The 18,202-nt window shown below is 29.3% G+C and overlaps 3 protein-coding genes across 10 annotated transcripts in view; 2 read left to right on the top strand and 1 right to left on the bottom strand.

Moving 5' to 3' along the window:
* The window catches only part of LOC106783696 (poly(U)-binding-splicing factor half pint), a 9,176-nt gene extending 5,971 nt beyond the window's left edge, over positions 1-3,205 (top strand). For all 4 annotated transcript variants that reach the window (XM_014742476.1, XM_014742475.1, XM_014742474.1 and 1 more), the window contains 5 exons: positions 253-466; positions 1,006-1,492; positions 1,581-1,792; positions 1,879-2,272; positions 2,362-3,205. In XM_014742476.1, coding sequence (XP_014597962.1) covers positions 253-466; positions 1,006-1,492; positions 1,581-1,792; positions 1,879-2,272; positions 2,362-2,471 — 1,417 coding nt within the window. In that variant the 3' untranslated portion in view covers positions 2,472-3,205. The remainder of the gene's footprint in view (positions 1-252; positions 467-1,005; positions 1,493-1,580; positions 1,793-1,878; positions 2,273-2,361) is intronic.
* Positions 3,206-3,340: 135 nt separating this feature from the next.
* LOC106783698 (mimitin, mitochondrial) lies at positions 3,341-4,939 on the bottom strand. The gene is made up of 2 exons (XM_014742480.1): positions 4,770-4,939; positions 3,341-3,870 (listed from the first exon to the last, which is right to left on the bottom strand). The coding sequence occupies exon 2, from the start codon at positions 3,854-3,856 to the stop codon at positions 3,395-3,397; it is 462 nt and encodes a 153-aa protein (XP_014597966.1). The 5' UTR covers positions 3,857-3,870; positions 4,770-4,939; the 3' UTR covers positions 3,341-3,394.
* Positions 4,940-5,036: 97 nt separating this feature from the next.
* On the top strand, positions 5,037-16,205 carry LOC106783689 (serine/threonine-protein kinase 10-A). Of its 5 annotated transcripts, none has more exons than XM_014742460.1 (14): positions 5,037-5,551; positions 6,922-7,502; positions 7,573-7,737; positions 7,819-8,017; positions 8,086-8,216; positions 8,283-8,606; positions 8,814-8,859; positions 9,065-9,120; positions 9,372-9,456; positions 9,546-9,706; positions 9,779-10,302; positions 10,371-10,909; positions 10,995-13,231; positions 15,279-16,205. In XM_014742460.1, exons 2-14 carry the CDS (start codon positions 7,344-7,346, stop codon positions 15,432-15,434), a joined length of 4,782 nt encoding a protein of 1,593 aa, XP_014597946.1. In that variant the 5' UTR covers positions 5,037-5,551; positions 6,922-7,343; the 3' UTR covers positions 15,435-16,205. The 5 variants fall into 5 exon arrangements, with proteins under 5 accessions (XP_014597946.1, XP_014597943.1, XP_014597944.1 ...); XM_014742457.1 differs by lacking the exon at positions 15,279-16,205 and adding an exon at positions 13,687-14,585; XM_014742458.1 differs by lacking the exon at positions 15,279-16,205 and adding an exon at positions 13,687-14,046 and having other exon boundaries at positions 9,074-9,120.
* Positions 16,206-18,202: the final 1,997 nt, after the last annotated feature.

Genomic DNA, 18,202 nt, shown 5'->3' with positions numbered 1-18,202 from the left:
TTTATTTGCTGTTTAAATTTGCTTTTTTAAAGAAACAGTAAACATTTCTTTAGTTTAATGGATAGAGTAAGAATAATTTGTTTCATAAATACCTTCATTAAAATATATATTAAAAATATATTAAATAAGAAAAAAAAGAATATCAATATTAGCAATATATATGACAATTAGATGTAAATAATAAAATGATAGAATTACATTTTATTGTATTTATAAATTGTAAATTGATATATCATTCCTCCTATACAACAGGGTTTATGTGGGCAGCATCAGCTTCGAATTGAAAGAGGACACAATTAGACAAGCATTTCTACCCTTTGGACCGATCAAGTCTATCAACATGTCTTGGGATCCTCTTACGCAGAAACATAAAGGATTTGCATTCGTCGAATATGAGATACCTGAAGCTGCACAACTTGCATTAGAACAAATGAATGGTGTCATGATTGGTGGACGTAACATCAAGGTAGCGGGACGTACCTATATAACGAATTTCCTGTCCCCCAGCAATCCTATCATCCCGCCGGAGGTCGGCAAATTTTTATTTTGTTTCACAAATTATAATCGATTGAACTGCATCGTGTTATATTTAGAATGCCGTTCGGTCGAGATCCTAATGTATTGTGTTTTTTTTTCTTTCTTTCCTGTCTTTTCCACTTTATTTATATTTGTCATATTAAAATGACAAAAAACTTTTTATATATTTATATATATATTTTCCTTTGCATTCCTTTACATTCCTCTTCTTTATGATATACAATTAAAAATCATCAATTCCTTTTTCTAAAATTTCCTAAATAACATTTTTGTTATTAGTAGTATATTTTTTATCCTTAATTCTATTATATAGATAGTTAAAAATCTTTAGTAATATTTAAGAATGTAACTATATAAAATTATCTGTTATATTAGAGAATATGAACATATTTATTTAACAAATAAGTATATATGATATTTTGTTAATACATATTATAGAATATATTCGTTTTTATTGATCTTTTTCAGGTAGTGGGAAGGCCATCCAATATGCCTCAAGCACAATCAGTTATTGATGAAATTACAGAAGAAAGTAAACATTACAACCGTATTTATATTGCATCTATACATCATGATTTGACAGAGGATGATATAAAGTCTGTTTTCGAAGCATTTGGACCTATTACTTATTGTAAATTAGCACAAGGTAGTTCACCTCATAGACATAAAGGCTATGGTTTTATTGAATATGAAACTATGCAAGCTGCTTTAGAAGCAATAGCATCTATGAATTTGTTTGACTTGGGTGGACAGTATCTAAGAGTTGGTAGAGCTATTACACCACCAAATGCTTTGATGGGACCTCCAAGTGGAACTAGTATGATGCCAACAGCTGCTGCAGTTGCGGCTGCTGCGGCTACAGCAAAAATACAAGCTATGGATGCAGTAGCTAGCAATGCTGTAGCACTTGGATTAACCAAACTTGGAGCAACAGCACCACCCATTTTAAATCAAGGTATTTATATAATGCTCATCATATTTACATACAACAAAGTTGTAATATACTTTCATTTATGTTTATTTTCTTTTGTTATTTATTATAGCTTTACCAGGAATAGTACGACCAACAATTGCACCTGCAACAATAATGGCACCTCCAACTGTTGCAACTGTTGCACCAGTTATACCACCTCCAGGTATTGCCATACCACAAACTTTAACACGTCCACCTGCGATTATACAACCAATTCCTGGGCAACCAGTTATTATACCACCTCGAGCTGTTGTTGCTCCTGCCATTGTAGGAGCTCCAGTTGTAAGTTTTTTTTCTTTTTGTTTTCATAAATATTATATAACGCATTGTCTAATTAAACATATTTTTTAATATCCATTTGTTTGTAGATACCAGTAGTCACAACAGCAAATTCTGATATTATGAGACGAGCACAAGAACAAGCAGCACATCAAAAACAACAAGAAGAATTACAGAAAAAATTACTAGAAGAAACGGAACCGCAAACATTGCAACAACAGGAAAATATGTCTATTAAGGGACAGAGTGCTCGACATCTTGTTATGCAAAAACTTATGCGTAAAGTAGAATCTCGTGTTGTCATTTTACGAAATATGGTAGCTCCTGAAGATATCGATGAAAGTCTAAAAGAAGAAATTCAAGATGAATGTTCTAAATTTGGCGTCGTAGAGCGTGTTATTATTTATAATGAACGACAATCTGAAGATGATGAAGATGCAGAAGTTATTGTGAAAATTTTTGTCGAATTTTCACAAATGAGTGGTAAGATAATTCCTTCAATATTATTATATGTTATTACCATATATGATAATATAATAATATATGTACATATATATATATTCTTATTATAGAAGCCGAACGAGCAAGAGATTCTTTAAATGGTCGTTATTTTGGTGGGAGACTAGTGAAAGGAGAGTTGTATGATCAAGCTCTATTTGATAATAGTGATTTTTCTGGTTGATTAGTGCATTCTCAATTAAACATTTATATATCAAATTCCATCAATTTCTACCACATGGAAGAATTTGTATTTGATGTTGACTGATAGTTTGTATTTGAACAAACTTCGGGATATTATTTATTACCAACTCCTACGATTATCAATCAAAGTATCTCGTTGATATTCAATAATTGATTTGTCATGTTAATATCTTCAGAAGTAAGATTCATTTCATGCGTTCACAATACCTGATAATATAAGTAATAATATTTTAAAAACATGGAGTTCATATTCAGAGTAAAGTTCTCTCGTTAAAAAGACTATTATACTACGATTTAATAAAATCATATAGGACATAAATAGATTTCTGTAATAATCAAACGAGCTAAATGGTTTTTTACTGTTTTATTTTAAATTAAATCTATTACAAAATATTATTGCAAAAATATGAAAATTGTGTTAACTTGATAAAAACACTGGATAAATATATTCATAAGCACTTGAATTTTAAAGTTGTGAAGTACAAGTTATCATAGTATCTGAATTTCCTATTTGAATTCATTTATTTAAAAGAATACTCTGAAAAAGATAAAAGGGTATTTTTTTTGTATAACATTAAACGTTTGTAAATTGTATGTTTCAAAGATGTAATCTTAAGTTTTACAATTTTTTTTCCAGTCGTAAAATGACTGATTTATAGATGAAAATATATGTAAATAGATGATAGAGAATAATAATAAATTGTTTTACACATAGTATTCCTGTAAAGTCAATAGTGCACACATTCATTTTCGGAAAGTAAGAAATTAATGCTACGAGATGTATATATTTACAAAGGTTTTATTGACTACAAATATAAAGGGTGTGTTATAATCATAACACAGTAAGCATATATTCTTTTTTATTTTTTTTATTTTAATTTACCTATATACATTCTTTATCAGTTATTTTAATTTTGGTTTAGATGTTTCTTCATTGTATTTATTCGTGGAATTGTATTCCTCATAGACAGGAAAACTTGTGTATCCACGTTTTTCAACAGATATTCCAGTTTCATTTAAAGCTTTTTGTTCTTTATTAGCAGCTTCTATTTTATCTGCATTCATTTTTTTAATCATAGCAATTTTATAATTTTTCTCTATTTCTTCGAAAGTAGGTGGTTCCTTCCTACGATGTCTCAACCAAGCTTCCCACTCTGCAGGTAGTTCTTGTTCAAAATCATCATTTATAGATTTAAAATATCGAGAAGGTAGCTTTTTTTTAGATGTGGCTTTTACAGCTACTTCGTAATATTTAGTTCCATAATAATCTTCTCCCATTAACTTAGGTCTATTAAAAGTAGGTTTAATTGATGCTAAAAAATCTCTAAATATCATTTGGAATATACCACGTTGTCGTCCAGACATCTTGGCTTTTACTTCTGCGTATAAAATAAATAAATTTTAATTACATAAATAACGAAAAAAAACTTCATTATTTAATTATTTTCAATGCAACTTTGGAATTTTCATCATTACAAAGTAAATAATCTAAAACTTTATATTCTTATACGAATTCGAATTTACAGAAATTAATTAAAAAGTGTTGAAGTTTAAAAAATAAAATAATATTATTATATAAAAAGTATTTATATCTTTTTCTATTTATTATAAAATATGATAAATTCGTCGTAAAGAAAAAAAGCGATACAATATGATACAAATTATTTGATAGTACCACATATTTAAAAGTAATGTTATACACATGTCTAATCTATTTACGAATATACAAAAGATATTCATAGCAATCTTTATTAATTGAATTATTAGAAAGAATAAATTATTCATATTATTTTTTCATGAATTCAATTAAATAGGTTATCGTTAATTTTTTGAAAATATTTTTTAAAAATAATATCATTATTTTTAATCATTTGAATAGAGTATTACACTTGATTTAGAAAACAAAATATAAAAGTTAAATAAAAATTATTCATTAAAGAGAAAATTATATATACAAATAAATACTTGACAGTTCTTTCTTAAATTAGTTTTCTATGTTTAATAATAATATATCTCTAACATTACTATATTAAATAAAAAAAAATAACGAATTTTGTAAAAAGATTCTTCTTTTATATATATAAATAAGAAAACAATAATCTTTGGCTAAACAGTAAGGCACAGATTATGACTTGAAGTGTTTAATGAGATTAGATTTATATAAGGCTTCGATGAGAACGACATTTGCAAACATCGATATCCCGTAATTTAATAAACATTTTTAGAAATGCTTCATTTTCATTACTTGTAACGTTTCAGATTCCTAGAGTGCGTTTACCTTGGTTCAAATATTTTTGAATCAATTGTTGATAAGAATCACATGGAACAGAGAAAAGGTATGTACAAAGAATAAACGTGAAGTTCGATTCGAAAAATCGTAGTAGTTATCGAATAGCGATATCGATTAATCGTTCAATGACGAGATACTGACAACGTCAGACTTAAAGTAAAAAAAGAACATCGTGCATACATGTATATGTATGTCATGCATATGTAATATGTATGTACCTATATATGTATATGTATACATAGGTTTTTAGGTTGATTTGATGACGATTATATCGGGGGATGAAAAGATGTCGCATTGCGAATGCAACAAGAGATACTTAGAAGGGATTGGTGGGGGGAGCGCGTGAACGGTGCCGCCCTTGCCGATTGGTTACGTCACTTCCAGGCGTGATGGAGTGTCGTGTGTGATGTGCGTGTGCTGAAAATGGCCGCGTATATCGAGGTCTTCCGAGTTTACTGATCCACGGCTGATAGCTTCATACGCTTAACTTTACCTATTTGTACGTTAGTGAATTTCTAACAAAACGTGTTGGTGCGTGCTAAATTCGAAGAAACGATTGTCGTGCCTTTCTATCTTAAAGTTTAATCAATATTTGCGTTCTTTACAAAGAGAAAGAGAGAGATAGAAAGATATCATTCGTATACATGGAACTTGTTTCCTTGGATCCTCAAGTCGTGAAAGAAGGAAGGTGAGAGACGGAGGACGTGCCGCATATTTTCATCCCACGAACGTGTTCTCCTTATGTTACCTTCGATGGTCGATTATATCGTGTGAGTTCTCAACCGTTTGTTAAATTTATAATAACAATTAAATTATTTTCGAATAATTCTTGCCATCGTTTCGATCGAATGATCGGCAAAAAAAAAAAAATATATATATATATATATATATATATATATATATATATATATATATATATGTATACACGATAGATCGTGATTGGCTTTCCTATGGATTTTACGAACAAGCACGAGCTTTACATTCCTTATTTTCATGAAATCCAATGTAATAGGTTGTACGTTATTTCCAATTAAACGAACCTTTAATTTGTACTCAAATGTATTATAATTGCATTTGTTAAATAATATTGTTTTTCTGATATCTAAATCATTCTATGAGAAATGAAATTGGAGTTTCGAGGATGATGGAGAAAGTGCATTCGCCGTACGATGGCGGCCAGGCATGACCGAATCCTGCTTGTCAAAATTGTGTCAACCGCGTGACCGCTGAACGATACCACCTGCCCAATTGTTTTTGATTAATAGAGCGTTTGAAAGTGAACGATATGTATGTTTCTCTCCTCTTCCGTCACATCCTACGTTTCATCTCGATTCATGTATATATTTATATACCGACTATGACCGAATGTGCGGTAACTGTTTCTATCTTTTTCTTTTTCTTACTCTTTTCTCTCTCTTTCTCTTTTTCTCTGTTTCTTTAGTCTATTCCCTTCTCCTTCTTCTCCTCCTCCTTCTCCTATTTTTTAACGCGATAATTAGTGCGAACAGAGATGAATAAAACCACGGGATCTTCGCGGAAGTTCTCTGTGTTCGGTAATAAAACATTTTTGCACTTCCGTAATAACGTTCAACATGATTTTCGATCGCTCATAAGTAGGAAGAATTTAGACATTATTTTCTTTTTTATTTTTCTTTCAAGCAAACCTTTATTTTCTATCTTATTTACATTTAAATCCCCTTTGAATTTGGATTTTATAGTTATTTTATTAAAAATACATTCAAATAATCTTAATGTAATTATCTGTTTCTATATAAACTATATTACCATATGTAATGGCAATTGTGTGTAATTTGGGTTTTATTTAATATTAGTAGCAGAATCTACTGGTCGCATTTGGAGAAGTAAACATCATCCTAAGATTTTCTTCGACCTTAATAAGCCTTGCGTTTTACGATTAATATCATTCTGATAGCATTTATCAGTACAATATATATTTATCAAGTATAATGAAAAGAAAAAGAGATTTGTTTTATCTGCATTTTTATGTAGAAATTTTATAACACTTTAGTAAGATGTTGCATTATCGCGAATTATTGTTTTGTGAATGTATAGAAAAATTAATAGTAAAAAATTGAAAATATATTAAAAATAATATATTTTATTTTAACTTGTGTTTCAGAAACCTGCCACATTTTAATAATGGATTACGTTTTCAATATGGATATTTACTTTAGTTTATATCAAGGTACTCATTAATTAATGAGCAAACTTATAGTTTATCAAGATGCGGGAGAGGTCTGCTATGATCCCCTGGTATCCAGCGGGGATCTAAATTAAACTAAGTAACAACAAAATAGTTTGATTGTTATATAAATCAAGATGAAAACGGAAGTAAAATCATAATATTCAGTCTTCGAAGAAATGAAATCTTTATGTACTGAATGAGAATTATACTTTCATGAAATATTTTTATTGGGCTTTTTGTGGTCATAATATATACATAATTTATGTACCCAAGTATTTGAACTGCGTATAGACATAATGTAATTACAGTGCAAGTTAAGTTTATATACACAAGTGTGTTAATAAAAAGAAATCACTATGTCGTTTTTATCGAATTTAAAGAAAGCATTCCACTTCGGTGGCAATGACGCAAAAAAGAAAAAGTTATATAATAATATTAAAATGGATTGTAACCCAGAAGAATTCTGGGAAATGGTCGGTGAACTTGGAGATGGTGCATTTGGAAAAGTTTACAAGGTATATAAATTATATCATAAAAATTATTTATTTTATTTATTATCATTTTTCATTTTATAATTGCTTATAGGCGCAGCATAAACAAACTCATCAGTTGGCTGCTGCAAAAATGTGTGCATTGGAAGGGGAAGATGATCTTAGCGATTTTATGATTGAAATCGATATCTTGTCTGAATGTAAACATCCAAATGTTGTTGAATTACATGAAGCATATTTTATAGAAGGCAAATTATGGGTAAGTATATTTGGAATTAACATCTAATTGACATATAGAAGAAGCATTATTTTTATTTTAACAATAACATAATATTTACAGATGTTGATTGAATACTGTGATGGTGGTGCTGTAGATTCTATTATGGTGGAATTGGAGAAAGCATTGACAGAAGGTCAAATATCATATGTGTGTCAGCATATGGTAAAGGGTCTAGCATTCTTACATAAATCCAAAGTTATCCATAGGGATTTAAAGGCAGGAAATGTTTTATTAACCATGGCGGGAGGTGTCAAACTTGGTAATAATATTATTGCTTTGAATTTGAAATACAACTGCAATAAAGAATATAATGTATTTATTTTGTAGCCGATTTTGGGGTATCTGCAAAAAATAAGCATACATTACAGAAACATGATACATTCATTGGTACACCGTATTGGATGGCACCAGAAGTTGTACTATGCGAAACATTTAGAGATAATCCTTATGATTTCAAAGTAAGTATCATTGATTGATTCTCTTATTATTTCATGTAATGTAATGACATTTTTTACTTATTTTAGGTGGACATTTGGTCCCTTGGTATAACTCTTATAGAGTTTGCGCAAATGGAGCCACCAAATCATGAAATGTCTCCAATGCGTGTTTTATTAAAGATTCAAAAAAGCGATCCACCAAAGCTTGATCAACCTGGAAAATGGAGCAAAGAGTTTAATGATTTTATTGCAAAAGCGCTTATAAAGGATCCATCATCACGACCTACAGCTGAAGAATTGTTAAGACATCCATTTATAAGTAGGAATTTGGATTCTAAACCAATAAGGGATTTATTACTTGAATATAAAGCTGATGTTGTTGAAGAAGAACTTGTGGATGAAGAAGCTGAGGTAAGATACATTGTTGTATATAAAGTTTCATTATTAATTAATAAGATTTACTTAGATATACATATTTATATAATTATTATATACTGTTAAATATCTTTTATGGATCTACAAAATTGTATAACAAAACCAATGAAAGTTTTAAGTTAAAAATATTTGATATAGACAGGCATAACAAAAATATATTTTTACATGCTTACATTATATTAGAAGGCCAAAAAAGCAAAAAAACATAGAGAACAGTATCAGCGTATTGGTAAGCTGCTTTTAAATGAAAAACATATGTGTATACAGAAAATTTTTTATATTAATATTTATTACTTCATAATATATTTAAATAATTTAGCAAATTATATTGTAAAATTTATTAGTTTTACACGGAAACATATTTATTTCTTTTGTTGACATTTTTACATATTCATACATTTTGATCAATATGTTGTTTTAATTTTGAATATTTGGCTGTGCATGCGGCTCTCCTGGGCCTCGCCAGCCCTCTCATCCTTGTACTTGTCAGGTTAGTAGTTTTAATAATAGAATGTCTATATTAATTTCTTCATTATCCACCCACATGATTTCAAACATTATATTGAATTCTCATTAAGTATGTAAATTTTTAATTATGCAAATTTTTTATACTATGTTGACTTTGGTGTAGTTTTGGTATGTAGAAAATGGTATACTTCGTTATTTATATTTATGTTATATTTATTACAAGATATATATATATATTTAACATTGTAAGAAAATATATGAATTTTTTTATAGGAGCAGCGTACATCTCAGCTTCCTTTGGAATTGGAACAACTCGGAGATGACTCTGCATCTATGCGCAGTGATGGCGATGTTAAAGGTAATGTATTATTTATATATATATGTATTCAAAATAATGTTTAAATAAAATTTCCATCTGTATATATAAATATATATCATGTGATGTAGTTGCTGAGAAAGAAAATCTTACTCCAATACCTATATCCACGAAAAAAGAGGATAGTCACAAACGGGAGATGAATAGAGATGGCGAGAAAGAAGATAGAAGTAAGAAATTGCGTAAAACTGAATCGAAGGAAAATATGCACGCATTGAACGAGAAAAAACAGGTAAAAAAAAAATTCGATACTATAAGCAATCTTGTTCCAGAAAATATTTTAACATTTTTAAATTACACTTAGGCACCCAAACCTCCAGCTACAGTTGAAAATAACGAACGTAGGATATCTAGAGATAAAGGTCCTGCGCCTCCACCTCCGTCGGTTCGTCAAGACAACAAAAATGATGAAAAAGAAAATTATGCCGATTTGGCAAACAAATCTAGTGCCATGGAATCGTTAAATAAAGTTAAGGATGATAAACAAGACCGTAATTTATTATCATCGCAATCAGTGGGAGCAGAAATGGAACAGCAGAAACCAAATACTAAAGATCAGATAAAGATAGGAGCGTCTAATAAAAAACAAGATGAATTAGATAACATAGATAAAATTAATTCAACAGAAACGATTGATAAAGCGTTGTTTGCTTTGAATAAATCTAAAAGTATTGAGGAGAAACCAAAATTAATGGATAATGTAAATATACTAACCAAAAAATCGAGTTTAGATGAAAATCGAAAGTCGGCTCCTATCAAGCCAACTTCGTCGGAGGAATGGGTAAAACCAGTGTATAATAAGCAATCATCTCTCGAAGAGAAGAGCAGGTATTTTTAATTATTTAGATAAAGTATTATAATATTTAAAGTTTACTATGATCTAATTTTCTTTTTAGGTCCCAATTAGACACTTCGATAGAAGAGCAACGTAAATATGAGAAACATTTAATAGAAGATAACATGAAAAATTTGGAACAAAAAAGAAAGTCTGTAGAAGATAAACTGAATGCAGTTTTAGAAAAACGTATTTCTATGGATACACAGAAAAGGATAAGCACTACATCGATTGAAACATTGAAACATGCATCTGATATAGCAAATGTTACTTTATCAGAAAAGAATAGTATGAAAGCAAGCTCTACAGAAAATATTAAGACGGATTATGGTCTGAATAAAATTGAAAATGTTTTGACTAGTCATAGCGAAGGTTCTTCTAGAAATGATTCTTTAGAAAACTTTACTGATGAATTTCAAGATAAACATGAGAGAACAAAATGGTTAAATAAGGAACACAGATTAAAAGAAGATAGTAGAGAAGATAAAAATTATGAGCGTCAGAGTTCTGCTGTTAATGTATCTGTAATAACATCAACACCAATTAGAAGTAGAAGTACGTCTCGAAGGAGTAGTGCGGATAACATAGTTGTTATTACTGGTAAAGTCCTATTAAAATACATTTTTAAACTTTATTAGTGATTCATTACAAAATATATATTTTTTTATTTGTTTTGTTGTATCAGGTAAATCTCAAAGCGAACAAGAGGTACGTTCCAATAGATCAACAGTTCGCATTACAGCTGATTCTCCGGATCCATCTAATAGTCTTGCAAGTAATGTAAGTCAAGTTACCGTTGTCACTACACATCCTCCAGTGTTAGTAGATGCAACAGCAACAACTCCTTTACTGCGACGTTCTTCCCCTACATCTGAGGTAGTTATTGTTGCGAACGAAACCAATAAAACCCAAGTTAACGAAAATTCGACCGACGAGGATGGTTTCCCTAGTCTAGATAGTTTGGAATATACTCCACAGGAGCAACCCATTATTCTTATGGATACCTCTAAACGTGTTGGTAAAAAGTTAGACGAGTCTGAAGTTATTATCGTCAGTCCTATTGTTGATGAGTTACAAGATACTAGTCATGTCTCTGTTGTTACTGTCGGTGACGATGGAGAACGAGTAAAAGATTCTTCTATAAGTAATAAACATAACGTCGTTAGAACCGGTTCTTCGCACAGCAATTTAAGTTTGATCGAACAAATAAGTTCGAAAAGCGATAGTGGCGATGAAATAAGTAAAACGTCGATGGCAATTACAGGAACAACTACTGATAGAACGGATCTTAACGACGTTGAAAGAAATTCGAAAAAAATGAATGGTTTAATTAAAAATGAAAGACCGGTTGTTGGACATCGTATTGAAGAAAGAGTTGTAACATCGGCAAAACAAAAAGATGATTACGTAAGAAGTTCGAAAGATAAACGTGTATCACCGGATAGTTTTGAAGGGTCAAGGTCGCAGAGTGATTCAGGATCGACGAGATCGCATACACCGAGTAAGAGCCTTGATCGTTCTGATGCCGAATCGATTTCTACGACGATAAGCCAAGATAGTCGAGGTTCGAATAAAGAAAATCATTTATCTCACGTTCAAACTACGGAAGGTGAAGAGGAAGTTGTCCTACGTCGAAAATCTGATTACAGTCGGGATGTATCTCGAACACCTAGAACGAAGGAAGATATACAAATGATGAATTTGAAGAAGAAAACGAGAAAACGAACAAGGAAATTTGAAATCGATGGTGTTGTTGTTACAACGACTACATCCAAAGTTATATATGGCGATGATGAAAATGGTAAAGTCTATGACGATCAAATATTCCGGAAACAAGAATTACGCGAATTAAAAATGTTACAAAAGAGTGAACAAAAACAGTTTCAAGATCTATCACAGAAATCACAATTCAACAAAGATCAACAAGAGAAACGGTTCGAACAGGAAAGACAACTGCTAGAACGTGGTGCTGAAGGAGATTTAGAAACGCTCGCCAGACAACAAAGACAACAAATTGAGCGTGCAGAAGCTCAACAAGAAGCTGATCTTAGACTAGCATCAAAAAAGATTCGTAGCGAACAAGAGAGAGAATTAAAACAATTCCGTGAAGGTTTGAAACAAGAACTGCGATTACTCAAACAAGAGGTTGACTTAATGCCTAAGGAAAAAAGAAAGGGAGCTTTTAAGGTAAGGAAAGAAAAACTTGAGGCTGAACACGAGGAAAGAGAAAAACTTTTCTTAGAAAAACTTAATGAAAGTCATGAGATGTCATTACGAAGATTATCGGATAGTCATAGAGAAAAAATAGCTTTAATGGAAAGACAGTTTCTACAGCAGAAACAGCAAATGATGAGAGCTCGAGAAGCAGCTATTTGGGAGCTGGAAGAACGACAGATACATGAAAGACAACAATTGCTAAAGAGACAACTTAAGGATATATTCTTCTTGCAACGACATCAGATGCTTATTAGACATGAAAAGGAATTAGAACAAATGAAAAGAATGAATCAGAGGAAGGAAGATGAATTAATAAAGCGTCAAACGGTAGAACGTAGAAACTTGCCTAAAAGGATTCGAAATGAGATGAAAGCACGCGAGATGATGTTTAGGGAGTCCATGAGAATTTCAATGTCTTCTGCGATTGCTTCGGATCCTGAAGCTGAAAGAGAGAAATTGAAGAAGTTCCAAGAGAATGAGAAAAAGAGGTATAGAGCGGAACAACAAAGATTTGAATTGAAACATTCACGTCAACTCGAAGAAGTTAGAGCTCAAAGTGATGCTACCATCAAGGAATTAGAACAGCTACAAAATGAAAAGAGAAAAATGCTGATGGAGCATGAGACATTGAAGTTAAAAGAACAAGAAGAAACATATAGCAAAGAACTTCGGGAGTGGAAGGCACAATTGAAGCCACGAAAACAGGTAAATAATTATATAGTATTACAATGTTAATTTTATGTCCTTTTAAGTGAGCGCAATTTCATATAAGTAATAAAACATGTAAGTTATTCAATTCTGATCATTCTTCTTTGCTTCTACTATTAATTTTCAAACTATTTGCTTATTTACTGTATGATTCCTAAAGACTATATTTTCCTTTTATTATTTCTGCTTTTATTGAGTTTGGCTCCTATATACAGTTTTCGAATTTAGAGTAAAAGTCATTTGGTCAATTTGTAAATGTAAAATGAAATTAATTATTGACATGATATAGATTAGATAATATACATATTGTACATTAGTGGTATAGTAGAATTAAACGTTTTTGAGACTTTGTAATTATTACAGTAATTCGTCCTTGTAACTATGATCTTCAATGAGCTATACAAAAAAAGTAAAGTAAATTATTGAATTAAATTGTAATCTACTTGTTGTAGAAGATAGAAGCTGAGCTGGCGACTGAAATGGAGGCATTGGAAGCTCGTTACCGAGATTATTTGCCCTCTGGTCTTAGTGGTTTCTCTTTACCTTCCTTTGAGTATTCTGATATATCATTTCCTAACACCTTGCAAAAATCTTCTCGCTTACCTCGATCTACTCCAAATTCTCCATCTCCGTTTATTATACCTAGAGTCTCTCTTAGACTTACTGGTTCGGATACTACTTCCACAAATGGCACGCTTATTCGAAGTCGTTCTAAACCAGATCTAATGCCATCTTGTCTGTCCCGTAGATAGTACTTGCCAACATCATGTATCATATATTCATCTTGTTTATTGATAAATTTGGGTATATAAATATGAAGAATATGACTATGTTTCATTAAGTTAACATACTTAGTATATTTTATAATATAATCCAACTATATAAGTACATGCACGATATATATGGAACAAAGAAAAGAAATATTTATATTTCCAAATTTATATATTTTATTTCTCTTTTCAATAATATAACATTCCATGTGCTTCTTTTATTGCTATTTTCTTTATACTATACACTTTATTTGGAGTTGGTACTAATGATTATATTTTAACTTAGGAAATAGACATTGTTTATATATATATAAATGTATGCATTTAAGAGATGTGGATTACATAGCCACTTATCTATATTTTTCTATTAGATTATTGCTTAAGTTATGATTGAATACATTAAAATAACTGTGGTTAGATTTATATAATATATTAAGATTTTGAAAAAGAGAGTAAGTAAAAAAAAAAAAGTAGAAAATATTTACACATAACGCAGATACTAAAATATTATTTTATGTGAATTATAGATGAATCAGTACAATATTTACGAATATTTATTGCAGAAAAGACAAAACAAAAAAAAAGGAAAAATATTTTAATATATTCAAGTACCAACATTGGTATGTGATTTACAATTTCATTTGATTAGTTATTATGTCATTAAAAATGTGCTTTTTATCACAGCTTTGTAGTTTTATTTTCCATTGCAGCTTTATTATTATTATTATTATTATGATCATGATTATTATTATTGTTATTGTTATTATTATTATTATTATTATTATTTGTCATACGAAAATTATATATAAAGAGTTCGATTCATTTTATATTCTAAAGCTTAAATATTTATGTTAAGAAAATAATGTGGGTAAATGTGGTTACTGTTGGTTTCATGCTATGTTTTGTTAAGTAGTAGAACTATGTGATAAATGCTTTTTTTTAAAGGATTCTTACGTGGGTATCTAATAGCAAACATGCTAATTTGTAATTGTAGTCCTTGCGCATAAATATTCCCACAAGAACCTTTATAAAAGAAAACTATAAAGAGATACCACAGTCGGATTTGAAAAGAAGTATTATAAAAGTTATTGAAAGGTTAGTTAAATCTGTTGTATGCTACTATTTTTGTACACTTTGTTACAGAGAATTTAGAAAATTACCTTGTGCCATACAATTCCAGTTTCTCTAAGGTTATAAATACTGTAACAAGTATTTTTTTAAATAAATTTTTTTCTAGCTAATAGATTATTAAGCGTTCTCATTTCATATTACAGAGACTTGAAGAACAATTTGCTCTTCAGTTAGAAGAACAAGAGGCAATTTATGGACCTAGTGCGATTCCATTATGCTTACCAGCAGACCTTCCTGATCTTACGCATCATACTGCTGGTTCTACACGCAGTTCATTATCTTCTGTAAGCGAAGGTTAATTCTGAAAACATAAAGGTATCCAATAGACTCAGTGTTTGCTAATGTTACTGAGACACAACGATTATGCTTACTATTTTTTGTAATCAAGTCCAAGAGAGTGATTTGATAAGAATAAGTTTTATTTTTCACTGACATTCTATTTTGTATTAAGGAATGAGAGTGGAAATATCTATACGAACGTATCATTGTTATTCAAATAGCGGATTGCAAATGCAGTATTTGAATTATATATATATTACAGAATATTAATAATTATTGTTGAGTAAAGACTGCTGTCAACAATAAATAATGTTAATTGAAGTAATTGTGTCGAATAAGCCGATTTCCATAAGAGTTTGGACAAACTTTTAGCCTTTGCGAAAAGGAACTTTCCATTGAAAAATTTACAAATTTTCATAATGTAGATTTAACGTGATTTTGATATATGTATATTCTAGATATGTCGCCTAATTTAAATATCTTTAATTACTAATTAATAGCTTGATATGCAAGCGAATTCTCGAACAAAGATTTATCTAATGTTTTTTGAATTTATTCAAATTCTAAATTAAACAATTTTCAAATAATTCAAGATTATCAAGTTAGGCGACTTACTCTTAGTATATATGTCATATATGTATATAAGAACCATTGAATCGTGAGATAAATTTTTATAGATCGTTGAATTCGTTTTTTATTCTCTATAAAGATATAGAAAAATAATGCGTTTTCGCTAAAAATTAAAAAATAAATAAAATGACGATCTTAATGTCTTCAAAAATAAAACAAAACAAAAAATAATAATTTTAAAGGATATTCTTTTTCAAACATTATAACTCTTTAGAGAGTTCTTTTTTTTATATAGTACATTTATGAGTGGTGAAAATATTTAAATTTTTCCAATAAGTGCTATACCTTGTGTGCGTATGTATATATATATATATATATATTTTATATTATATATATATATTATATATATATGTATATATATATATATTTTTTTTTTTCTTTGAAAAACATTGCATTAAGATTTATATGAAAGGCCTTGTAAAGTGTTGCAACATTTTGCATGCAGAAATACCACGAAAGTTTTAATCGCATATTGAAGTTTATATTGATATAATCTACTTAATCCGCCCAATTGCTGTTCCACATGAGTCCAAGAACTTGATAAAAGTTTAAGCGCATTGCGTAAATGCAACTCAATACTGGTATGAAATAATAGAGTTGGTATTAATTGTCAATTCAACATAAATCAACTAAATATTGAACAATGTATATTTTCTATGATCACATTACAACTTGTGATTTTATACATATATACAGCTTGTTATAAAGACATTATCAAATTTTCATTTTTCTTGAAAACTTATATTGTATAATTTTGTATTAACTTACACATAGGAATGCCATTAGGCATTCATTTTTCTATATTTGCTACAATAACAGGTAATGATAATCTTAATAATAACAATGATAATAATATTAATATAATATTAATAATAATAATAAATATTAATCACACATTGTACTTCATATTTTAAGGGTATTAAATTCGGGTCCTTGGAATGTTTCTGTGTTATGAGTCTGAGATTTAATGCAAAGTCTGTAGTCACCATGTTCGACTAAAGGAGTTAAATTGCTTGCAAATAGAAAATATTGCAGTGCAAGTACTTCACGAAAAAAAAAGAAATATATATATATTTAAGTAAATAAACTAATGCACTATAAATCAAAGTATAACACCAAATATACAATATATAATTATTTGTTATATGGCTATAAGACTTTGGAAGACCCTTTTTAGAGAATTTCTTTAATGCACATTAAAAACGAGCATGCGTGGCTAATGCAAGTCGTAGTTATAAACAAATACTTGTATAAAATTCTTTATTGTAAATTAATTTTTCTACTCTTTAATAATCCTTCTATTGAGCGCTTCTATGCTTTCTATTATTATCGAATTAAGCATTTTTGTATATAGGAATTTAGAATTGTTTAAATTTTAATATTCAAATATGTTAAATTTAAGTAAATAATTTGTGGATTTGTTCAATGTAACTTTTTATAGAATACAAATTATTTCATCTTTTTCTTAAAATAAAAAACATAATATTATTTTCATTATACATGCATATGTATAGTGCAGTTAAAAAGCAAGATATTTGTTTAAACATACGTGCATTTACAGATTTTTATTATAAAATATGTTTAATATCCATTCTGTTATTTGTTAATGCACTATTTTAAGAGATTTGCCACACACAATTGGAATGGATTTTCTTTCGTGATAATAATATTTAATATCATCCGTGAAATTTGCAATTGTTAAGGATAAAAAATGAACTAAAAACAAAGACCATTAGGTATTCCTAATATAACAGTGATTGCTTAGCAAGGAACTTTTCAAAATCATAAATCTTAAAAAAATCAATTTAAAAAATAAATTTATTGTATAAGATATTAAAATGAATATGATTTTGATATTTTAAATGTAAAAATGATATGTGATAAATCTCTATTAAAGTAGAGAGTTAAAATGATACGGATAGTTGCAGTGATAATTCGATGATGTAACTTCAATCATGTTTATGCATCTTTCTTAACAAAAAGATTGTGAACGAATATAGTTGATAGTTATGTATGAACATTGTTGTTTAATGTATATTTTGCACTCAATTCTATCAATTAAATTATTGAAAATAAATGAAGAAGAATAGTATTTTGATATTGAAAGTACACGTTTTTTTTTAACGTTTATTATAATAATTTAATGTTAATATTAAAA

This window comes from Polistes canadensis, unplaced genomic scaffold (assembly GCF_001313835.1).
Source record: "Polistes canadensis isolate GaletaPanama2010 unplaced genomic scaffold, ASM131383v1 scaffold_24, whole genome shotgun sequence".
In the NCBI taxonomy this organism is placed as follows: Eukaryota; Metazoa; Arthropoda; class Insecta; order Hymenoptera; family Vespidae; genus Polistes; species Polistes canadensis.
This window is presented reverse-complemented; position numbering and strand designations above follow the sequence as displayed.